Here is a 24,309-nt window from a genome sequence, read left to right as displayed (position 1 = left end):
CACTAGGTGTAACATTATTGTTAGGCAATACTGGGTAGCGTTGTCCCTACTCTTGCAAAGGAGATAGGCCAATTGAGATTTAGACCTAATCTGTTGGGAAATATGACGCTTCAAATCTTCGACGATACTTGATACCAGGTACGATTTCCTGTAGCCGCCTCCCCAAACAGATGTCGAAGGCTCGGATGTTTTTGGTCACGCCAAGTCTCATATTCGGGTGCCCGAAGTATCCATCTGCATATTCCGGGATGTCGATGTTTGAGATGCCCGAGGTGCTGCACCTTAGGCGCCTGGATTTTAGCGGAAGTGCCGGCCAGTAGCCAGTCTTTTAGCTCTCGAAAAGCTTTCTCCAAATCCTTCTCCTCTTCGTACTGTCTTGTTTTGGAAAGCTCAGCTTGAATGACCTTGAGATCTGGAACCATGACGGCATTGATGACTTCATAAACATCCTCGAGAATTTTGGAGTCACCTTCCAATATTCCAATAGCGGCTGTTTTGAAAGCAACATCTGCCGTCCCTTTCAATGCATCTCGCTTTTCTCTAGCATCGTCCACGATCTTCTTGAACTCCTCAAACTCGCCACCAGATACTCCGATCAATGTCCGACCTAATTGTCAGGTACGGTGAGTCACCCTCAAGAAGTGAGCAACACTGATTTACCGAATTTCTTCGTGATCAAATACAAGCTTCCGAGTCTGATAGGAAAATTTAGTACCATGGCGTACAGTGGCGGTATATGCTTCAAAACCCGGTCTCCAGCAACTTTGGATGTCATCTATTGCTACTCTCTCCTTGGAATACTGTTTGACATACACCTGACGTACAAAATTTATGTCTGAAAAGTGGTCCACGGAATTGAACAAAGAAGCGCAAACTTGGGAATCTTTGAGAAACCCCCCAAAAATGAATCTGGGTTGCCAATATGCGGTTGGTGCGCTACGAGGATAAGCAGACAGTGAAAATCACTCGAAATGCTGACCACATCAAGGACACTGTCTTAGGTTTGAATTGCATAGCAGCGTCCCCTACCTGAAGCATAAGCTCTAGCCTTCTCATAACACGGCCAACTTTGATATCAATCCTTTTGCCTTCCAACATGCAAAGTATGGGTCCCATCCTCGTTTGAAAACTTGCTCTGAGCAAGCTGCAAACTTTTAATAGTATCTTCAAGCCGAATGGTGTCATCGAGTTTTGCCCTTTTGGCTTTACCAAGGTCTTGGTAGAAGATGTCACTGGCCTCTTCCCAGAAACGATCTGGCACTGTACCTCCATCCTTTCTGCCTACGACGATAGAGTCCATCGAAGTTTGAGATGAATTTGCCTGAATGCGGCAACAGGAGCGCTGAGACGTGCTGACAGATCCGGCAGATACCCCGCGCATCAGACCTCTCGAGATCGATAGTCGTGGTAGTTGCAACCGCCACTTATTCTATCCGGCTTTCCTGGTAGCTTCAGATGGTTTGGTGGTGAAAGACTTCGTAGAAATGGTAGGTACGAAGAACCGTGAATCTAATCAGGACTCGTCATGGACTAGGAATTCTGCACCCGTCAGACGAGGCTGAGAGAACCCCTCCAGGCGCATGGGGGTCAATCCTGCAAAACAAGCTCATCGTGCAGCTGTGCCGCAGCATACCGGTATGCACGAGGCTCTGTCCGACAGATCTTCTCCTAACACGGCAGCTGGCTGAGTAGGCGACAGCGTGCTCAAAGGTGATTGGTCAAGGAGAGAACAATAATTGCAGCTCCTTTGTGCATGCCAATGCTTCGGGAGTCCCAATTGTCTGTCCGTGGCCTGCGTTTCTTCTCCCATCACCGGCATTTAGAGGGCAGTTTTTCGAACACGCTCCACTAAAACTCCCCACAACCAGTGCGGCAATACCTCCGCATTTCCCACCCCCAAAAAACAACACCTTTCGAACACCATCCACCAAAAGCAAATTTTGCACTTCCTCTCCCCCTCCCCCTCCCTCGCACAACATTCACAGAAACAATCCGATCAAAACTCTCCAAGCCTATGCCCAATGCCTAGCAGATACCTTCACCGGCACGGAAGCGTTGTATGTACTCTACCCGAGTCCCATCATCACACAAGGTAAGTAAGCGCCTCAGTAACAAAGTGGGAAGCACAGCATCTGCGCCTTCATAATAGAAGGAGCCAGGTAAATGAGCAGCTGAATGAGGCACCGAGTGTTGAGGGTCTGGATGGGAGGGGAAGGGATTGAAGGACGGATGCATTGAGTTGGATTGGATTCGGGATTGAGCATCAGGGACGAAGGACGATGGGCGAATGATGGAATAGGGAAGATGATGAATAAAGCGATCAAGGACGTGAGACAAGGGCAGTTCAGGGCATCGCTCGATGCTGGTCATGAGGTTCACGAGCGTGTGATTCGTCCTCGAGTGTCACGATAGTAGTAGTAGAGAGCGCGAAGCCTCTGTTCGATAGGCAGCGTTCAGTGACAAGCATGGTATCATTGGCGTTGCCAAGACAGTCTAAAGCTTTCCGATCAGGCTTGCGACGATGCATTGGAGGGCAGATGCTGCGGCATTATTCGAAGATTGGAAGGTGTGTGCACTTGTGCTAAAAGAGACTGCATGCGAACCAATCAATACAATTTTAAGCTAAGCTGAATAGATCTATTTGATGCTGCAACAGTGAGGCTGGTAGAGCAATACGCACGCTAAATCGCTAGAGCTGATGATATGATTGGAGGAAAACATCAAGGCTAAAGCAGATGGACGCGTGCAAGCTCGCTGGCTAAAGTTTGATACTGTTATGACATGCAACGTTGAGGTCAAAGCAAAGACATGACCAAGATCTACCAGAGCGAAAAGGAAACTCGTAAGATTGACGATGTTGGCCTACTCGCCCCAAGCCGCAGCGATGCCTTTGGCATCTCCTCGTTTCTTCTCGCGGCCCATATGATCGACAGGCGGATAGCGTGCACGGAGCTCTAGTTCGTCGAGATGAATATTGGAGCGGATATATCTACGAACGCATGTGTAAGCAGAGCCATTTATTTCCCCAGGTTTACCCCGGATTTCAATTTTGCGATGCACTTACTGTGACCCTGCATTTTCATGCGGCTGGTAGTCCCAACTATGGAAGCGACCTTGCTTGAGTGCATCCCAGCACAGACGCCTCATACGTTGACTTTTGAGCACCTCTGCGTGGATGCGATCAAAATCCCAACGCGCGTGAGCCTCTTTAGCGAAAGCGTTGAACACTTCCTGCACCCCTGGATCAATGCTAGTTGCGAGATTATGAAGCTCCTTGGGGTCTTCGAGGAGATTGAACAACTGGGGTGGATCCACCGGGCAGGTGATAAATTTCCAGGGCCCACGGCGGATCATCATGAGCGGGGCGATCGTGCCCTCACCCGCATACTCTCCATAGACGGTATCATTGCTATCCTTCCCATTGAAACCGTGAAGGTATGGGACAAGGGAACTGCCATCAATAGGGAGACGCTTGTCCAAAGACCCGTTGACCAGATCCACAAGTGTGGGAAGGATGTCCAAAGCGGAAACATTACGTGTGATGGTCTGTGGCTCAAAATGCTTTGGGTACGAGATCAGAAGAGGTACACGAGCAGAGGCTTCGAACCAGGACATCTTGTACCTAGACGATCGTTAGCTTTCAAGTCGTCGACCTCGTGAATGGGAACATGGCACGAATAGACCCTGCTGTTGTTGATCAGTAGATCACCACGTACCATAGTCCTCGTTCGCCCAACATATCCCCGTGATCAGAAGAGAAGACCACAATCGTGTCTTCATCCATGCCACATTCTTTCAACACCTCCAGAAGCTTTCCCACATTGTCATCCACGTAGCTCACCGCGCCGAAGTAGGCTCGTCGAGCACGAGCGATAGCTTCGTCTGGGAGCTTTGCATCCTTCAACCCACATACATTCAACAAGCGCTGGCTGTGAGGGTCCTGCTCTTCCTCAGGTATGGTCACGGAAGGAGGCGGAATGTCCTCACCCTCGTACCGATCCCAATATTCCCTGTGAATGGTATAAGGATCATGTGGGTGTGTGAGCGAGACAGTCAGGCAGAATGGACGCGAGTCAGATGGACGGCGAGCGGTGGAGTACAGGTACCTCGTGGCCTTGAACATGACTTCTTCATCGAAATCGAGCTGGTTAGAGCGGATACAGGAGCCAGCTTGGAGTATAGAGGATTCATTGTGATACCACTCAAGACGACGATCGGGGTCATCCCAATTGACGGCCCTACAACGGTTAGCAAATGTCATGAAGGGAAAGCTGAACATTTGTACTGGTGTCGATGCTCGAATCTCGAGCTCGATTAAACCACCAGCCTGCCTCCATCCTTTCCCCCGTCTATGTGCATTGAACGTACCATCCGAAGTCTCCCGGGTATATATCGCTTGTCAGACGCTCTTCGTAGCCGTGTAGTTGTTCACCGATGAAGTGCATCTTTCCAGCCAGGACCGTCTCGTACCCCTCCCTTCGCAGGTAGTGGGCGTATGTTGGAGCGTCGCAGCCCAGTGGCGATGCATTGTCCCAGGCACCGATCTGAGAAGGCAGTTGTCCGGTGACTAGAGAGGAGCGCGAGGGAGCACATAGTGGCGAGGCGCAGTAGGCGGAAGAAAAGACGGCTGATTTGGCTGCTAAGGCGTCAATGTTTGGAGTCTTTATGGGAGACTTGTCATTGTGGATACGGAGGAGCGGAGCGGAGACCTGATCGGCGAGAATGAAAAGAATGTTGGGCTTCCTCCGCTCAGCGCATTCTGGTGGTGGTGAGGAAGTGGAAGAAGCAGCGGATAAGGGTGGACTATGAAGGTTGTACATGAGGATTAGTCTAGAGTAGAGAAATGGCTTCAAGGTACCTTGTCAGAGTAACTGAGGTGGGAGGTAAATGAGAATATTATTGAGGTCGAAGACAGTTCATGGAGGAAAAGTGAGATTATTGGAGGGCAAAGTAAGGAAGGAGGAGGATGAGGAAATATATACAGAGAATCACGCAAGAAGGGGAAATGCGCGAAAAGAAGAAGTGGACGACCGTAGAGTACGGGTAGCGTATGTGGGGCAATAGAACTTACCTCTAGCTCAGTCATGCGACAAGCAAAAATCAGCCTTACTCAACGCCTCCTAAACGTTCGCTCTTGCTTTCCTATCATGGACAATGAGTCCTGCTGATTGATGAAGGATAGAAAAAACTACAAATTTCCTGTCCATCCATCACCATAAGCTTCATGAACCAGTTGCTTCGAGGCATCTCACCTACCCAACTTGAACTCATCCGTGGGCATGCAGTACTTGTACCTTATCACGTGCCTGCACCATCACCTATATTTTCCATCATGGCGCATCCATGTCCCGCACACGTCCGCCTCACCAAAATTGACACTCTTGCCCTTCCAGAATGCTTGCACCAAAATGTTGATCCTGCTTTAGCTTCATGCTTCCCGGAACAATTTATTCTCAGGGATCCCATCAAGCGGTTTTCGAACTTTCGATACGCCTCTTGCCAACCGTCAGAGATAGTACCAGAGATGTTTTCAGCTTCCATGAGTCTTCTTGCTCATACATAGAATGGACAAGACACAAAATTGGCAGTCTGCCAGGATTCCTTGCAGCAAAGACCTTCTTACTTAAGGTTCATTCTGTTCAGAAGAATCGAGTCTCTTGGATTATATTAAGTGGTCTCCGAACAGTCTATACGCCTCTGATCAACAATCAGAAACATTCTCAGCCTCAGAAATAATACTCTTCATCCATAGAACCCACAAGACTCAAATTTGGGAGTCTGCCACGGTTTATTGCAGCCTTGATAAGCGGTGCGCATCTTCCCGAGTCACACGACCCTTCCCTCGCATGTATGAGTTTCATGCATGCCTCGTCAGCAGCGTTACTTAATCATTCACTCAATTGGTCCTATAGTATACCGTAATGCTTTCCGCATGCTCAGGGAGGCCGTGCTTGCCCGATGTTGGAACCATGACCCTGATAGATTGTCGTCCATGATGAGTAGCGCAGCACAACGCCATGCCAACGTTACATTTTCATGTGTTCAGCCGTTAGCTCCGAGTCGCAGACATGCTCGTGATTCAATACGCGATGCAGGGGCCCTTTCTGTCTTCCCATCTTCAATCCGATACCTTCCAGCGGTCCTTATCTTGTGTTTGACGAGCGTCCCCATTCCCTTCGCCGGTCTTCGGACCTGGTCTACGCTTCCTCCATGCACTTACTCTGATTCAAGACAGCTAGAATTCAACACGCTGAGGATTCCCCTGTCAAAGTCCGAAACGGTAGAACCTCCTATGCCATTCCCAGCGCCAGCAGCAGACAAACAAAATATGATGCAATGGAGACCGCCGTTGTCTTCGTAGCGGGTTGTCACAGCGCCAACGAGCATCGGCCAAGTCAGTTTCGGTGGGCATGTAAAGCCATCGCGCAATTGTATGCAGTCCAAGGGTTCTTTGCTGTGATTACACGATCATGCCTGAACCACCTGTAACCATTTCCTTAATTATGTTATCTTACATTATCCTCCTGCATCCCACGAAAAGCTGGACTTCCGCTGGGATCGCGATTTGCCAGATCTTAGAATGAACGATGATAACGTATTCGTTCCTAGATATGTCAGCTTACCCTCCGATTTAGGAGCTCTGGAGCAGACCTAAACGGGGAATATAAATAATCCACAGTGTACGAGCTATTCATGCCTAAACGCCAAGGCGATAAGGGGTTTATCGCTTCCTCGTTAATATGTAAGGGTTTCAATTGGGCAGTGGTAGACGAGATGCTCGACACAAGTTGCCGAACAGCGTTGGGTGGTCCTTGAAACGCCCTTATCGAATTTGCAGCGGAGACTTTGCAGGGCCTGAAGCTGAAAAGCCGAGACCATGGGGTGAAGGCCACGACGCATCATGAGCATGGCGAGCGTTGCGCTGCTCTTCGAATGACGACGGTCAACCCCAGACATTAATAGCTCAGGTAGGGACCCTTGCTCCGCTCTAGAAAACCAATGTCCCGCATTCCGGTGAGGACTACAAGTCCTCTGCGAACTGAGTCGCCAGGAAAGGGACACACTCGCCATCCAACATCGGCGTCCGGTCAGATAAAGCAGCGCAAACATTTCCAAGACCCTCTCTTCTATGTTGTAGATAGCTCGTGGATTAACTCAATAGCTCCAACGTCAAATTGATAAGTGGTTCGGGCATCAACGCAGACAGAGCCTAGAGCTGAGATTCCAGCTCTTGCCATACCCCCTTTACATACGCCTACCATGCATGACATTCCTCAAATGCTCTTCCCCGCGGCAAACTCCCACGGTCAAAGCTCGGTCGTGATGTCGCAAGCAATCCCGTGCTGAAAGTGTCACAAGAGGCGCTAACCGCAGCGTTTCCATCTATGGATATTGGCCCGACAGTTGTGACTGCGTAAGAGCAACCCGCCGTCTTGCACCAGGCTGGGATACAGTACCATACCCAGTCGATCAGGGCACTGACTGGTCGGCACGGCTTACCATTGCAGCTTCAATGAGGTTTGTATCCTCGGTCCGGTCTCAGACTATCTGTTGACGCAATCTATCGCGGAAAGATGCATGATTCAGGTTGAGATGGCCGGCCTGAGCTAGACTCGAAAGATTGATATCGCTTGCAATGAGGTCCGCACCATGAAAGAAAGGCTGTAGAACGGCTTTACTCTTAAACAATTCTACGCTGGACGGGTCATGCTTAGAAATTGGGAAACAGAGCAACATGGAGTCCTTGAGGAAGGCCCAGACTATTGGTCATCACAAGCCAACAAACACTGGCAAGGGAAGATGTGGATACTTGTGAAAGAATTGGGCAAAAGGAAGAAGCAGGAGTTGGAGGGAGAAACAGAGGAAGGTATGCCCTAGCAATGCTTTCGAGCCCACTGCAATCGCTGTCTCCACCACCCTCGAACGGTAGCGTTCCGGGGGTCGCACAAAATCCGAAGACAAACACTGCCGTTAGTGATGAGTCGCCTGAGATTAGTACACGTCCGTCGGAAGTCCAGGCAGGACCATCGCAAAGGCCGTTACAACCCACACCTGAACACGAACCCGACTACCTTTCCACCCTTACAAAGGGCCAGAAGCGTACACGTACCGAAGTTGAAGGCCACGAGGAGGAGGGTTTGGATCAAACCAGCCGTACCAAAAGGCAGCGGAGAGAATTAGCAACACTCCAACCGAAGCAGGAGCCTGCACCTACCACCAAGAGCACAAAAGGCCCAGAAAGGAAATTGTCAAAGAGTTCCAGAACCAAGGCAATGGAGGGACCGAAACGAAATGTCCTGTCACCAAAGGCTCCGTTGGCTCAGCACACGTTGTCGTGGAAGTTACGATCAAGAAGTTTAACATCATATCGCGAGACCGACACCACGGTAACTATCGAGAACAGACGTTGCCAAGACAAGAAGAAACCCTTCCAAAGAAAGTCTCGACTTCGTAGAAAATGAGCGCACGGCCGAAGTGTATGATCCATGACAATGAACTCTAATGGACATCTACGAAAACATTATAATATAGCATAGCGACGGATTTATGGCCTGTAGAGAGCTTCATATATGTAAGTGGTCTGAGCAAATTCGGGACTGGCGAATACTGGCTGCATGGCATGGACAAAGAATGATACCCAAGGGCACGGCTGCTACTTCTCCGTCATCTTCACTAGCTATGTAAGCGTCATCAAGTACTGGCAAAGGAGGTAAGTAGTCAACAGCACTACCAGCATCTTGATTGCGTCGTGTCATGGGAATAAATCCGCCAGCAAGGCGTGTCCATAACAAGCGCAATGACAGGTGTGAATGTTTTCGCTCGCTGTTCCATCGCAACGGAATGTCTCGTTTCTCTGTTGCCAATCTCCGAAAACCATTCACCTCGCTGCCATGCATATTCCCTCCATTTTCCATGTCCTTTTTTTGCCATCTTCAGCGCACTTGCGTGCGTAACTCCATACACACCAAACTCAGCTAATACACCTGCCACATTATTGGCTAGGAAGTTGTATAGGAAGAAGGAGGTTGCGTAGGTTGATGGTGAGGGAAACAGGATGGCGGCGAGGTTACAATGATGGCTTCACGGTGTAGGAGATGGAGCACTGATGGGCTAGACGCCATTGATATCTACATCATCCTGCTCAAATTGCTATCCACTTCTCCTATCAGGAGCCCTCTACTCTGCTACAAAGACACTTTCTGGCTCTCAGCGCCTGCCATTTCCGCGAGACCTCAGGTTCCTCTCCAGCGGAGGGACGACTGCATCCCTGCGCGGCTTCTTTGTAACCCGCCCACGGCGCTCATCCGTCGCTGTTTCCTCGCCACTATCTTCTTCGATCACGGCCTCTCCCTGACCCTCTACCGGTCCAAATGTGCCCGTTGCCCAGTCACTCAGTGGGGATTTACCCCGACCACTGCGAGGTTGGGAGCGCAAGGGGCCCGGCCCACCATGTTTGTTATCGACGGCCGGGGATCTACGTCCACTACTGCGAGGCTGCGAGCGCAAGGAGCCCAGTCTGCCTGGCATGCCTGATTCGTCTTCAGAGTCATATGGTGTACGTGTGAATTGGGCTCTCGAGCGAGCGGATTGGCAGTGAAGCGGCTGCTTTGTGATGCTGTCGATGCGTGTTCGCTTTGGATGGCTGGAGATCTGCCTCCGTTACTGCGAGATTGCGAGCGCAAGGAGCGTTGTCCCACTGGCGCACTCTTATTGTCGTCAGATTCGGATGGTGTGGGCGCACGGGCCAATCGAGCGAGCGAGTTGGCAGTAAAGCGGCTGTTTCGTGATGTTGTGCTTCGATTCTCGCTTTCGAAGTCGTTGTAATCGTCTCCTGGGTAGGGATGCGACTCCAGTAAAGCTCGAATGGTCGGGTCGGTTGAACTCTGCCTGCTGAGGCTTTTGGACGCTGCTCTACTTGTAGGGTCGTATTTTTGGTGATGTAAGCCACCAGTGGCATTGTTTGAAGAAGCAACTGAGCTGTGTCTGCGAGATGCTCCCACGCTTGTATGGCGGGATCCTGGGGCATAATCCTCCACTGCAGTAGACCTCAAACGAGTGGAGGAGCCTTGTGTGCTGGAGCGACGGGAGGGTCCTGCGCTCGTGTGGCGGGAACCTGGCGCAAAATCGCCATGAATGGACGAATTCGAAGTGGCGGCTGAGCCTTGTCTGCTGGAAGCATCCGAAGGTCCCACACCCGTATGACACGATACCTGGGGAGTGGGAAAGCTATAATGGGGGCTGTCAACGGGTGACTCTCTTCTGTTTTGTAAAATCCACGGGTGTTCGAGTGCCTCCGTTGCCGTGGGCCGCTCATCGGAATCGTGTCTGAGCACCCTCCGTACGAATGCAGTTGCGTCATTGCTATACTTCCGGTTCCTGTTCGCGGCGAAGCGTGCGAGCTTTAGAACCCACTTGTTCTGTTCATTGTTGTTGCGGGGAGGGAAACCGTAAGGAAAGAGAAGGTGTAACGCCACAACGCCCGCTGACCAAATGTCCGCTGGGGATTTGTCGGCTTGGGATGAACGCTGAGAAGCATAGGTGTCATGGTAGCCGTTCGGCTTTCCCAAATCGACATAGTCAGAGAGCGCAATATCTGTCAATTTGATCCACAAGTGTTTTCTGGACATGACATGGATGCTGCGTGGGTCAAGGTTACCATGAGTCCACTGTCGGTTATGTAGATATTCCAACGCCGCCAAGGTCTGTCCCAGCACGAATCCGGCCTCGATTGTGTTCAACGGTTCCTCTTGGTGTAGCGCATGTAGGGTGGTACGGGAGAAAGGTTCAGTAACAGTCATGAACACAGAAGTCTCCGTGATGAGATCCAAAAACTCTTCAATGTTAAACTGGCGATTGAGTTCAGCATAAATGGCAAAACGTCCGGGCTGTAGAGCACTCACATGGCTCAAACAACATAGCTCTGGAAATCGAGAGGGTAAGTTGCACAGATTCTTCTTGTCTCGGAAGTGTTTGACGACGCATATTTCGCCCGGTCGGCCGCCCTCCGTTTCCTGCAATCTCCAGTCTTCTATGTCTTCATACCCTGAGAATTTTAGCTTAAGTCGCACTGTCCATGGAGCTATGTCAGAAAGCTACAGACTGCTTACCCTTGGCATCCAAAAAGTGATTGGGCTCCTTATTGTTGATTACTGCCACTTCTTGGGTCGTCGCAAGAGCGTCTGGTGTCGGCTTGAACTTCGCGTCGTAAAGGAACACCTTGGTGTCGTAAATAGGATCCCCTGTTTCAATCCTCCCAGTGGTATAGTATTCCTTTCCCTCTAGGCCTGCACAGCGGTCCAGAATGAGAGGAGTCACCTCCTCGTCGCGAAGGCTGATGTTGGCCAGCTCAGGCACCGAATTCTTGAACTCCAAAAAGTAGTCTTGCAAGTTTCCATTGTATCTAGCTTGTAGGTTCCCCCGAACTGGATTGAACAGTGATACACCTAGTGTGTTAGTAACGTGGACATTCGTAGTGGTGCCAGGCCTCATATTTCGCCATTCTTTCTTGGCAAGGTATTGAGTTGTCCTCGTATCAGTGACCTTGACCTGGAGTTTGTTACCTGACAAGCAGGTGATCATTGGATCTCGAGAAACCCAGTCGATATGGATCGAAAAATGGTTTGCACTGATACCGGTGTCTTTGGTATTCGCTAATAGAACATCACACGATCTTGGGTCGCTCCCGAACATGAAACCCTTAGTGATGTCGTTGGGTTGCTGATTGAGATACAAAGCTATATCGCCATGCTCCACTGTCTGCATTTCACTAGCATTAGTGAGTTCTCGGTTCATAGGCTTCCGGAAACCTACTATTTGATTAAAAAGGGCGATCTCTCCGGCGCTCTTGGGGAGACGGCGACCACTGTTCTCTGGCAGCGCAGAGGTCACACTAGCAAGGTCCCCAAATAAATGAACGACGACAACCAGGGAGTCAAGATTGGGGATAGCCATTCTGCAGAAAAAGCGGTAAGCTTTTGGGAAATGAGAAGTGTCACAAGGATTAATGAAGAGAAAGAGAGGGGGGAGGGAGAGAAAGTGGAAGGAAACGCAGGGGCTTCGTCTAGGGAGACGAGCTAAAGACGTGTGACGGAAACTATAGAAGACCTCTCGCCGTTGTGTATGGTTATATATCTGGAGCTATGGATCATGAGACAAGAAGAACAGAGCAAGAAAGAGGGGGCGCATCACAGGACAAGTAAATGACATGATCCCTCCACCGCAAAGGATGGAATCTGACAACAATAGGCAAGTAGGAGAGATGTACAAGTTGAGGTAATCCGATCGGGCGGGTTTCATATGCGGGTTGCCGTCTCCAATCAAGGTCTTCTAACCATCATTGGTGGTCGTGCCATCCGGTCGCCTGTCTATCCGCCGATGAGGCCAGCGAAACCTGGAGAATGGTAGTAAACACATCATATTCGCCTCGCTGTTGGTTCAATCAACGCTCGTCACTTTTTTGTTCCGATAGAATTGCAAGAGAGCTTTGACTGGTGCTCAATGATTCGAGGTCGGAACTTGAGGATAGACGAAAATATGGAAGTCTTGTGTCGATATACTAGAGCTGTTTTGCTACACAAACCCGGCCCTTGACTACGGCCACATCCTCTGTGTGTGAAGCAGTCTTACAAACACTGCTGTATTTCCCAATGACCGAAGCTGAGCCAGGCCCAATTTCTCGCCCTAACAGTACTCTGGGTATACTTCCCCCACTCGCGCAGCTCCGCTTTGTCAATGCGGGCCTCGAGAAAAACCCCTATCCTCGTGAGCACTATAGTCGACAATTCTCTGTCACACCGGACAGACAGACCCCCCAAAGCCAGCGAACTCCGCTCATAACATGGCCAGATGCTGATCCTATCGAAGAGTTGAGAGAAGCCAAAGCCTGGGCAGTGAAGGAAGCCAAGCTTCTGGAGCGATTCCATGCTGGGAGGGTAATACTCAGAAAAGAAGAGCCGGAACAATATGGGATTTTCGGAGGGGACCCGGAATACTGGGATTCTCAGACATCACATTGGAAAACTGAATATGAAAAGCTGGCGAGGGTGTATGATAGGCGAAAACAGTTGGAAGCAGAAGGAAGGGCGGTCAACGGCTACGCCCAGTCACTACTCTTAAGCCCAATCCAGTCGCCATCACCTCCGCAATCAGATGGTGTCTTGCTAGCTACTGCTGCCGGAATCAAGAAACGCAAGCCTACTGCCACCAGGCCTTCCAAACAGCCCATCAAAAAGACTTCGTCGCAAAAGCGTGAGAACCCATCTCCACAGCTATCACAGCTTACCCCCAAGAACAGCCCCAATAGCATTTCTAAAGCTTCCAGGAAGCATACAGAAACAGCAAAAGAACAAGATGTGCCAGAGGGGAATTCGATTCAAGCGTCCTTTGGCACAAGACCACCAAGGCAAATGACCGATCCAATACCAAAGGACAGGCCGCATCTTGTCACCGAAAGCGCACTAGGGCCGCGAATCAATACTTCGAGGGTCTCGAAGACCACCACAAAGAAGATGAGAAGGCAAAAGAAGATGCACTTGAGAGGCCCTCAGGCTCCGCGTGTCCTGCCTTGGACGCTACGATCAAGAGATGCAATATCATATCGCGAGACTGGTACAAGAGCAGCTTCGAAGAAGAAGCGTCGCCCAGGTTGAAGGAAAGCCTTTGAGGGGATGCACACTCTCCCAAGAGACTAGGCGTACGACGAATACGACATCATGACCATGCATTACGGAACCTAAGGGCATTATTGTGGATTCAATGATATAGCATAGCGACGGAAAGGTAAGGATGGAATCTACATCGACTTGCGCGGTATGGGACATCATTGCATAGCGAAGTGCATGGCTTCAGCATACCCCAAAGCGTTGATGAAATCTAACTATTGTATTCACTAGCCAAGGAGGAATAATCCAGCTTGGGTCACAGCAACAACCATGGCGGATCAGGGTTCGTGAGCCTGACTTCGCTTGTATCGCATCGTGAATCAAATCCGCTGCAATGCCAAAGGCCGCGTCTATGCGACATGCTTATGCTTTCCCACAGCAGAGGAATGTTGCATCTTCTTTTGCCCAAGATCTCAAAATGCCATCCACCTCGCTGACAAGCATTTCCGCTTCCCTTTTCACTTCACTCTTATTTTCGCTATCGTCAGTGCATTTACTTGTGCGAGCCCATACCCACCAAACCCAACCAACACACCCGCTACACTCAGACCCTCCCAATCTGGCTCCGTAGTCGTCCCCGTCCTCCCACAGCCCGCGCCCTCCCTCGTCAGCCGCCAACACCTCCCGATCCCCCACTGGTCAACACTCTTCACAAGCTACGGCGCCCTCTTCGCCATCCCACCCCTCGGCTCAGCCTGCCGACTCTACTCCCAAGTCCGGGACAACGCCCTCAACACCTGGGCATCCCAGCCCGAGCTCGATCAAGTAGCCGTCGGAGCCGGGGACGTCAAGCTCGAGTTCGGCTGCAGCAAGGAGCCGATACCGTGGGACTTTGTCGCAGAGGTTGCCGCGAGTGAGAAGGATGCGGTGGAGAGAGGGTTCGCGAGGACGTGGGCGTGGCAGGGTTGGGAGAGGACGGGCGATCATGGTAGGATCTGTGATGTTGGGTTCAGGTTGGCGGGAGGCGAGTCGGTGATGCCTCCTAAGGGTGTGGTAGTGCGAAGGAAGATCGAGTCTAGAGAACCGCGATTGGTTCGTGGAGAGGTAGGGCCGATACGGCATGCGTTTGGTCGTTCCCAACTTGCTGAATCTTACCCAAATCGTAGCATCTAAAGCCCATCCCTTTGATTCTAACACTCCGCCTTTTCCCACAAATCAGATCAACAGCGGCCTGACTGTCGCCTCACTCGCAAGCAACTAAGAATTGCATGCTGCGCTGCCCGATACATGGGCGACTATAACAGCGTTGGTGACGCATTGGCGGCGAAGTTTCAAGATCAATGATATATCGGGGCCATTTCAGATTGGCGTTGGTGTATTGGGACACTGTCGGTCGTAGGACTCGTCTACCACGGCTCAAAACCAGTCAGATCCTTGAAGTCACAGCTCCTCATCTCGCTGCTCCAATGAGACCGCAAAGATCGCCTCGCTGCTGCTAAAGAGACCACTAATATTGATGCCGCGAAGGAGATGCCAAGATGGCCCTGGCACCTGCTCTAGAAAGGGGATACAAGAAGTCGGTCGAGATCCTGGTAGCCAGCGTTGCCTGTTTTGACCTGCGCCATGAACATGGCAGAGAGTTGATTGTCTGGTCACCGAACGAGACTGGAATGCTGCTGGCGAAAGCATTGCCGCGAAAGCTCGCATCACGGCGGCCGAATAGCGATCGCTAACACTGAGAACTCCAGTACCATTGCTGCTGAATACTGACGGTGGTGACGTAGATAAGCTTCGATTCATTGCAGGCAATCAAGGAGACGACATAAAATCCGGAAACCACAACTGCCTCTTGACCGTAAAGAAAAAGGGAAACTTCTCCGCATGACAAAACATAGCACAGCGTCTCCTGAACCTCCCCATGAATGTCGATACACGAGGCAATGCAGGGCAATGATCTCTCCCTCGAGTCATTCGGCGCAGGAGTGAGCTAATAGTCAGGTTTCTGTTCAGCTCAGAAGATGAAGAGGGGAACTGTAAGAATGGCGGCGTACGCACGCTCTGGAGTACCAACCTACACTCAAAAGACAGTCAGACCTCGGCGATCTTGGGCGAAGCTGGTGCCAACCTCAGCACTGTTGAAATTGAAGGTGTGAGTGAGTTGTGTTCGGCGGCGAAAAGTGGTGATTCGGAAATGGTCAAGTTTATACTCAAAAGGGGCACAAATCACACTATTCGAAAACACTATTGCTGAAACCCATTGAAGGGAGCGGCCACGTACGAGTATATCGAATATACTGTTGTATGAGACTTCTTGAAAAGACTGATGCGGATGTATTAGTGGTCGCTGACTAGAGTGTGACACTCCTCGATTCGGCCGAAGGCGCCGACCAAGGGCGGTCGTCGATATTTTCTGTCAAGCTAAAGCAAAATAATTTCAGGCGCTGCAGGCTCAGACACCAGCCACCAAAGGGGAAGAGCATGAACAAGCAGGGAATATGGTACCAGTCTAGATAACGATAGCAACAGCGACGAGGCAACGAGTAGACCCTATACTCTAAGATCTTGAGCCTACTACGGACGATCGAAATTGTTGAGACTACCCTATGACAGGGCTCTTCGTCGGTGGAATGAAACGTGAAATGGGATTTGCAAACAAATCAAACCTGTCAACATTTCCCGATTTTCAGAGAACATCTATGCAGTATTCCATATCCTTGAAGACCCTACAAGGTCGATGAGTGTCAGCCACCATCCATCGCGCGCTACGATGTGGAACAATCCTCTTGACCGCGCTTTCTCAACAGAGAAGCACGTCCGCCACGAGATCTGCGGATGAGGCCCGATTAACAATAGTCTGAGCTTCCGAGACGCCACCAGAATGCTCTACCTGGTTTGATGGGGGTGCATCAAGAGTGGACAGGTGGTTGGAAAGCGTGGCATGACCATGAGAATGCGAAAGTGTCTGTCATCCGCACAAGACCACTGGTCTAAGCATAATGATGAGAAATGTCGCTGGATAGCAGAGAGGGTCGCTGTGTTGTGAAGAAGCAGATGGGATGATGCGACAACGAATCTGTCCTGTTATGAGGTGATGGAATAACAAATGCAAGAAACCCTTCTGCAAAGTTTGTATGGCGAAATTCAAGGTACTCGTACTCTAGTCGGAGACGGCCGCAGTTCCGAGGCATAAGGTAATGGGTAAGTTGCGTTTTCATGGTGTATATATTGCAGACACAACTTGAACTCGCTGTCCCAGGATGACATTCCATCGTCACTCAGTCGAATACATGTACATTACCTATTGTGGGGTAAATGTCAATAAGTGGAATCGCATCTACAGAATAGGGCTGAGCTAGCGTGTCTGAGATCTGGGTACTCTAATCTAGCAGACGTCTGGTGATGTCATCATTCCGAGATCTGCATCATTTTCCATGCCAAACGCGCCCCTTGTTCGCGTTGCATCTTCGCTCATTGTACGCTCTCACGATCTCCTTCCTACTTTATATAAACGACGAAGGATATACGATCCAATCTCTAGCATCCATCGATTGATCAAACATGGTCAAGCACGAAGCCGAAGAGCACCCAGAGCTGCAGCATCCCTCTACGAAACGCGCCAAGCAGATCGATGCGGATACACCCTTCAACGAGCTTCTCCGACATCTTGACTCCCAGGATTCAATTGACCATGTGGAGAATGTCATCCACTGGTTTAGGAGCAAAGATTTACGCATCCACGACAACAAAGCTCTCCACAATGCCTCCTTGCTGGCCAAGCAGAAATCGAAGCCCCTCGTCTGCGTTTACGTTTATTGCGCCGAGGAGTTCCAATGGCATGGAACAAGTCCTGCAAGGAGCGACCTCATCCTCCAGACACTTGGACTGATGCAAGCAGAGCTGAAAGAACTCCACATCCCCCTCGTCTTCGCGACCGCCGAAGGGCGCAAAGAGATCGTACCTACCATTGTCAACTTCCTCAAAGAGAATGATGCCTCACACGTCTTCGCGAATTTTGAATACGAGGTGGATGAGCTTCGAAGAGACATCAGGGTGTTCAAGGACATAGGGAACAGTGTCCAATTCTCGCTATATCACGACCAGACAGTTGTCGTACCGGGAGAAGTGAAGACGGGCAGTGGAGGGCCCATGAAGGTCTTCTCGCCCTATCATCGCATCTGGCTTGGATTGGTCAAAGAGTCTCCAGAGCTACTCGACACTGTACCCGGTCCCGAAAGGAACGCTTCGATGCCAGACCTCAAAGGTGCCTCACATGATGTTCCACCAGTACCCGAGAATAAGCAATTCGACTCGGATGAGACAAAGAAAAGAATTCGAAAACTTTGGCCAGCCGGCCACGCCGCAGGCATTGACCGTCTAAACCACTTCATCCACAAGCAAATCGAAAATTATGCGAAAACTCGCAGCGACCCCTCCAAAGACTCCTCCTCTCGCATGTCCGCTTACTTCTCCTCTGGTACCGTCAGCGTCCGGGAAGCCCTTTCCGCCCTCCGCTCCTACAACAGCAATAGCGCCGACTTCAGCGAAAAGGGAGCCAGCCCAGGTGTCTATTCTTGGGTTCGCGAGATCGTCTTCCGAGAGCTATACAGACAGATGATGGTTGTGATACCGCACAATAGTATGAATCTGCCGCAGAATCTGAAATTCGACTTCGTACAATGGGAAGACGATGAAGATGGGTGGAAGAAATGGTATGAGGGCAAGACAGGCGTCCCCTTCGTCGATGCTGGAATGCGCCAGCTCAACCACGAAGCCTACATGCACAACCGTCTCCGCATGAATGTCTCGTCCTACCTATACTGCAACCTCCTGATCAACTACCGCCGCGGTGAGCGCTACTTTGCCGAAACACTCGTGGATTGGGATCTGTGCAACAACACGCAAGGCTGGGAACCGAGCTATACGGTTTTCAACCCTGTCAGTCAGGCAGAGAAGAACGATCCCCATGGTGATTACATCAGAAGGTGGGTTCCCGAGTTGAGAGGAGTGGAGGGAAAGGCTGTCTTCTCTCCTCACGATAGACTACCTAAAGCAGAATTTGAGAAGTTAGGCTATCCCAGGCCGCATGTGGACTGGAAGGAGACGAAGCAGAGATGTATGGAGAGGTTCAAGAGCGATATGAGAGATGCTGAGCCATAGCCGGCGTACTTTGTATATACTATGCAACCTATCAACACATGAAGTTTTTTGGCATTCTCTGGTCACATATCCAGTACATACTCCTCCAGAGGCACAATTCACGCTCGACATTTGCCGAGTTTAGCGAGGAACGGGCGCTGCTCATGGTCGAAATTCAGCCAGCCGGTCGGAACCTCTGCGTAGCAGACCAAATGTACCCGACGAGGACTTTCCCCACTTCCCTACCTACATGCACAGTCCTCAGTTCGGGCTAGCCTATGCATATGCGCGATTAGTATACATCAAAGCTCCAATGGCGTCTCTGCGCATCTTATATGCATTGGATGACCGTCTCTCAACCGATTAGCTTAGGCTGATTCAATTGAGGGCTCACATAAAGCAATCGAAAGAGCGTGCGGGTAAAGAACAGTGTATTACCTCCCACATTTCCGCGCATCCTTCTCAACACTCAGCCTCGTGTAGCGCGACGATCAAAAATGCGGCGATTTACAAAAGCAGCGTCGGCCCCATTTCTTCGCTTCGTCGATGTTCTTCACTCTCGTGCAGGCAAATTGGCGAGAAAAGAAAGGTGGTTTCTTTAACTTTGAACCAAGAGGAAGCAGGCGAGCAAGATTGTTCTTGTAGCCGCCGAGTCGTATTCGTGCGGTGTCGTCTGCGAGTGAGAAATCATGGACCGAGCATTACCTCCGCCTCGCAAGGAACGTCGTCATTGGCCGAAGAAGTCTTCTGAACACAAACGCAAAGGACCTTCCCGCGGCGACACCGCAGTCGGTAGAAGCCCAAGTCCCGAAGCTCGTCTGCCGACGCAGCAACTTTTACCCATAGCCACATGGCAAGCAGTCCCAGAACAACACGCCCATGATTCTCCCGCCAACGTTGTCCCTCTGCGACGCCGCGCTCACTTCCTCAGGAACTGGTGGCTCAAAATTGGCGCCCGTTTCGTTTTTGTCTTGGCCGGAATTGCAATCGTCGTCACCTTGCGACCGCATCAGGGCGGGCCACTGCCGCAATGGTCTTACAATATCTCGGTCGACTCTTTGAGGTCCATTTACGTGGTAGTTTTGAAAGCAACGGTCCTGCTTGTGACTGCGGAGAGTCTTGATAAGCCCGAAAAGGATTCGAAACAAACTCTTTTAGGAATGCCGTGGTGTTAGATATGTTGGAGTCGTTGCGGAACGAGAAAGGCATTTCATCCCATGTTGCTTTCAACATGGAATTTTGTTCCACCCCTTATCAAATGCAATGGCCCAAAATCATATCAGGCTTTCTCTCAGGTTCGCTTTGGGGATTGATGCTGACTCCAAGATCTATATAGATCAGCTCAAATGGCGGGGGTTTCGAAACGACCGGTCTCTTCAGATTATTATCATGTAGGATTCAGCAGCCCGTGGACCACTTGGCTCTCTCTCACTTCTAATGAGTCACTAGGCCTACAACATCCATTGTTGTCTTGTGGGGCTTTGATTACCATTCTAACGCTTGCCATTGTTCCTTTTACGTAATAATCATCCGCTACTACGGCTATAGCCTATCCGTTTACGATTTCCAAATTATTAATATAGTTATATTTCGTCTAGTGTATTAAAAATATATAAATAAAGATAATTAATTAAAAGACCCTATTGTATTTAAGAGTAAATATTCTTTTATTTATATTACTTAAATTATAAGTGTTAAATCTATATAGATAAAATCTAAGTTTAATTAGATAATTAATTTAAAACTTACTTATTAGATAAATTAAAATCTAATAGAATAATAATATAGAAGTATATCTTAAGATATAATATTAAATATAAGCATTTCATTTTAATAATAACTTATTAAGAGAAAATAATTTAATATATAGAGATATATAATTTAAATGTCTTTTATCTCTTTTACCTCTACTAAAGTAAAGACTATAGTATAATAAAATAATTACTATGTTCCCCTTGCTACTGCCCGCTCTATAATTCTAAGAAGAGCCGTAACAATAAGTATTCCATTTTGTTACTCTCTAGCTCTTCCCTCCTACTCATTTGGAAGACCTCTTCATTTGATAGGTGCCTCCTGACCCCCAAGTACCTTGAGGATTGCCATAAGTCAATCCCCCAACGCTTCCATAGCCTGTTCAAGGGTTTGGCTGGTAAGCCTACGGTGCGGGATAGTAATTAGCATCGCGGGTAGATAGACCCAGATGAAAACCGTAACCTACCTTCTAAAAACCTCCCTATATGCATTTGTCGTCTCAGTAACAATGTGCTCGGGTAGTTCTACCTAGAGAAAAAAAATTGTCAGTATGTCTTGAGAGGAGCGGAGTGTACTGAAGTTGCTGGAGGCTCAAGATAGCCTTGTCCTGGGAGCTGTAATGGACCCATGAGGGTGACTTACGTCGGGCTTTCCCCCCAGACCGTGGGCTTTTAAGTAATCACGAATGTGCTGCTTATCGAAGCTTGGTTGCTCTTCGCCCACACGGACCGGCGCTGGCCAAAAACGCGAGCTGTCAGGAGTTCTGTCGCATTCAGACGTCAGCACTTCACGTAGACGACCCGTAGGAATCATTTTTAGGAGCAGTTCCACGGTCGCAGACTATATTCTATGCGCAGAGGAGAGGAGATATTGAGATGTGAGACCTACAACAGCTCGTCTACTACAACTATCTCGTCGTTCTTCTCGTCGAGGGCTATGTCATCTCATTAGCAAAATAACAATGCATATTGGGAAAGAGAAGAAGCCACCGATTTCCATCTTGGTATCGGCGATGATGATGCCCCTCTCCATCTGGACAACGGGAGTCAGGTCTGCCTATAAAGGAGAGCTCAAGAGCATGAATTCGAGTTCTGGGGAATGTGTTTTTTTGTCGATGCCCTAAGACATGGCCGGGAAGTTATGGCGCTCAAAGTTACTTACAGCGAATGAATGAGCTGTCTTGTAGATACTGAGGGCAAGATTTTCAATCTCCCCAGCCCACTTTTCGCCCACAATCTTTCTTGCCTCCTCGGGCGAAATGTTCTCGTCGTGAAACCCTGGGGGCGCTTTCGTGGACGGCTGTTAAATGGTCGTCTCAGTCTTCCCGCAGAGGAGTGCTCGAAATACGAAGGTCCTGCTCTTGAGATACTCGCAGGAGTAAATCCGATCCAGAAGTAGACTTACTGTGTAGATCGGACCCCCCGGCAACGCCTGACAGCGTTGTAGCCCCGCCGGCTGCGGAATACCGTGAACTGTTGAAGACTTTTTGTATCTATGCAAACAATAACTAGGTTAGGAAACTGGAAGCTGCGACAGAAGCTTAATTGGAAGACGTGGCTAGACTGACTCATCCCATGCAGACCCTGTAAGGTAGCCCCGAACGATGACCTCGATAGGAAACACCTTTAGGGCCTGGATCTGCATACATCGACCTCGTAACGTTGCTCTCTCCGAAGGAGACACGATTTGGCAGCCGGACGGTGGCTTAAGGCTCAGAACATGGTGTTTGAAATTCGGCATCTGGGCGCCGAGAAGAGTGAACCAATACGCTACAGGCATTCGGATTAGTGACGTTTGAAAGGTAGTAATTAACAAACAGGGGGGCGCGGGGGAGCGCGGGGTTAAATTGAGGGTAAAAAGGCATGGCTAGGAAGATGTTTGGGAGTACCTGACATCTGACACAAGATAGCTCCTTTATCGGGGATTCCACTAGAGAGGATCTCGTCATATGCAGACACTCTATCGGTGACGACCATGAGGAGAGTAGACTTGTCGATCTCGTATATCTCTCTTACTTTACCACTGTGTCCGGATATTAGACTTCTGAGAAACATCATAGGGATACGCAATAAAAGGTTTGAAGCGCAGGGAAACGTACCTCGCGACCAGCTTTAGGGACTTCAGGTCAATCGAGATCACCGCTTGAGACGACATTTTGGCGGTCCTCTAACTACATGGATCTTCTTTAGATGCCTCTGAGTACGATGAACCGCCGGAGAGTAATCAGTAAAAGTGGCTTTTGTCGTGCGCAAAACACTCAGAAATCTTGACACTAAGACGTTGCCAGCCCCGCAATCGCATTAGCCTATATGCAGCTAGTCTCATGGCCCTAAAATAAAATTCGTGTTATAAAGACCTTACATTAACGAGAATTCTGTCGAGTCGATACTTAAGAACTGAATTAACAAAAAAGCTCGTTAAGAGCTACTTAACTTACTAATTTAAATTTCTTAAAAGTAGCTTGAACATGTCCATTCTGAGCGCATTTTATGCCTCCATCCAGCAAAACGAAAGAAGACAACGGCAAGACTCGCACTTGCGCTCCCGAAGGAATCTGGATAGAACCAGACCTGTCACATTGTCTTGTTCGGTGTGGACACGTGGCTTATCATAAGTAATGGTGTCCAAAAGTGTGGGCCGACGTGAGTGGTTTTCTTGGCATGACTGAGGTGCAGCTCTTTTTGCAGCGAGGTACCCGGTTCTATCTCAAATCATTCCACTTCATTACCCTCACAATGAAAATCCAATCTTTGAGTCAGGCAGCCTCGTGGAGATGCGGTACTCATCATTGGCGGATCACTGGAGAAAGAGTGAAAAGGGCGCTAGGGTGATGATCATCATAGCGTTGATAAGCAGATGCGAATTGGAATGGGTCTTCATATGACGATGAGGCCCCGACGGAGAAAACCGTTTGTTGGGCATGTTTCAGCCTTCATAACAGCAAGCTCCGAACGGAAGACAAGTGCAAGGAACCACATCCACAGAAGGGCTAGAACAGTATATATTTCTGGTAAGCCGAAGGCATCTAGAGCGCACCGTGTTATGCACTCAGTGATGGTGGTTACTTGGCTGACCCGTATCAAGTCGCGTTATGGAGGGACCACGAGGGAAACACTCGAGGTCGAAACGGATTGGCTCTGTTTGAGATGTCGCCCGTGATGGAAATTTCCCAATCCCTGCCTGCCCTTAAAACTGCGCTGCATAAAGTGAATAAACCCTCACATTCCTCTCCCCTTAGCGCCAATGCAAACCAGAACAGTCGCATCCTTCGCTGTTGATCACAACACGCACCTCTGCTCAACGGTTAGCCAGGAGAAAACATGATCGGGCGATCCAGTCCTCACAATCAAACAGCAGCGTTCGCCTCATCCATCAGCATTGCAGACCAAGTCGACGCAGAATTTCTCGCAGCAATCCGAGTCCACTACGCAAACGTCTTCGCACTATGCATTAGCAGCGGTCCGGACAGCTAGGTTGCGAAGACTTGCTTGTTTCCTTCGCACAGAGGGAGTTGACTTTTGGCTCAAACGCTGGGGCGGTGTCGGCCGTCTGGGCAAGTGGACCTGCCAATGCGGTTGCGACCATGGCCAGGATGACTGTTAGGGAGAGCTTCATGGTGGAGATGTGAGGCTGAGGATGTTGAGTCTGGGATCTCGGGTCTCGGGTTTGGAGTGTTTGAACGGTAATAAGAAAGAGTGGCTGATAGGAAGTGTTGGCTCTAGGCTTTTTTTCGGAGCGAGAAACGAAGGTCTGATGCGGTGACGTAAAGAACAGTGCTTGGGAGGCGCGCGGGCCTGGGTCTTTATAGAGAAAGTGGGAA

General features: G+C 49.7%; 7 protein-coding genes across 7 annotated transcripts; 3 read left to right on the top strand and 4 right to left on the bottom strand.

Moving 5' to 3' along the window:
- Window positions 1-110: 110 nt before the first annotated feature.
- On the bottom strand, window positions 111-1,300 carry HO133_006184 (uncharacterized protein; the record flags this gene model as incomplete). The annotated part of the gene is made up of 2 exons (XM_037297084.1): window positions 111-607; window positions 1,153-1,300. 2 exons carry the CDS (start codon window positions 1,298-1,300, stop codon window positions 111-113), a joined length of 645 nt encoding a protein of 214 aa, XP_037147658.1.
- Window positions 1,301-2,862: 1,562 nt separating this feature from the next.
- On the bottom strand, window positions 2,863-5,271 carry HO133_006183 (uncharacterized protein; the record flags this gene model as incomplete). The annotated part of the gene is made up of 6 exons (XM_037297083.1): window positions 2,863-2,989; window positions 3,065-3,622; window positions 3,717-4,238; window positions 4,369-4,803; window positions 4,859-4,871; window positions 5,193-5,271. The coding sequence occupies 6 exons, from the start codon at window positions 5,269-5,271 to the stop codon at window positions 2,863-2,865; spliced, it is 1,734 nt and encodes a 577-aa protein (XP_037147657.1).
- Window positions 5,272-7,707: 2,436 nt separating this feature from the next.
- HO133_006182 (uncharacterized protein) lies at window positions 7,708-8,455 on the top strand (the record flags this gene model as incomplete). Its single annotated transcript, XM_037297082.1, is given in 3 exon segments — window positions 7,708-7,867; window positions 7,879-8,136; window positions 8,169-8,455. The coding sequence occupies 3 exon segments, from the start codon at window positions 7,708-7,710 to the stop codon at window positions 8,453-8,455; spliced, it is 705 nt and encodes a 234-aa protein (XP_037147656.1).
- Window positions 8,456-9,207: 752 nt separating this feature from the next.
- Window positions 9,208-11,952, bottom strand: HO133_006181 (uncharacterized protein; the record flags this gene model as incomplete). Its single annotated transcript, XM_037297081.1, has 3 exons — window positions 9,208-9,651; window positions 9,699-11,044; window positions 11,109-11,952. The coding sequence occupies 3 exons, from the start codon at window positions 11,950-11,952 to the stop codon at window positions 9,208-9,210; spliced, it is 2,634 nt and encodes an 877-aa protein (XP_037147655.1).
- A 695-nt stretch (window positions 11,953-12,647) lies between these two features.
- Window positions 12,648-14,774, top strand: HO133_006180 (uncharacterized protein; the record flags this gene model as incomplete). Its single annotated transcript, XM_037297080.1, has 2 exons — window positions 12,648-13,644; window positions 14,233-14,774. The coding sequence occupies 2 exons, from the start codon at window positions 12,648-12,650 to the stop codon at window positions 14,772-14,774; spliced, it is 1,539 nt and encodes a 512-aa protein (XP_037147654.1).
- A 2,385-nt stretch (window positions 14,775-17,159) lies between these two features.
- Window positions 17,160-18,758, top strand: HO133_006179 (uncharacterized protein; the record flags this gene model as incomplete). The annotated part of the gene is made up of 1 exon (XM_037297079.1): window positions 17,160-18,758. The coding sequence occupies one exon, from the start codon at window positions 17,160-17,162 to the stop codon at window positions 18,756-18,758; it is 1,599 nt and encodes a 532-aa protein (XP_037147653.1).
- A 2,085-nt stretch (window positions 18,759-20,843) lies between these two features.
- HO133_006178 (uncharacterized protein) lies at window positions 20,844-22,643 on the bottom strand (the record flags this gene model as incomplete). Its single annotated transcript, XM_037297078.1, has 10 exons — window positions 20,844-20,892; window positions 20,956-21,017; window positions 21,132-21,252; window positions 21,378-21,423; window positions 21,479-21,521; window positions 21,651-21,788; window positions 21,894-21,981; window positions 22,057-22,258; window positions 22,378-22,511; window positions 22,588-22,643. The coding sequence occupies 10 exons, from the start codon at window positions 22,641-22,643 to the stop codon at window positions 20,844-20,846; spliced, it is 939 nt and encodes a 312-aa protein (XP_037147652.1).
- Between the last annotated feature and the right edge of the window lie 1,666 nt (window positions 22,644-24,309).

This window comes from Letharia lupina, assembly GCF_014066315.1.
Source record: "Letharia lupina isolate WasteWater1 chromosome Unknown contig_23, whole genome shotgun sequence".
NCBI classification, from domain to species: domain Eukaryota; kingdom Fungi; phylum Ascomycota; class Lecanoromycetes; order Lecanorales; family Parmeliaceae; genus Letharia; species Letharia lupina.
Note: the sequence above shows the minus strand (reverse complement) of the source record. Positions and strands in the feature narration are given on the sequence as shown.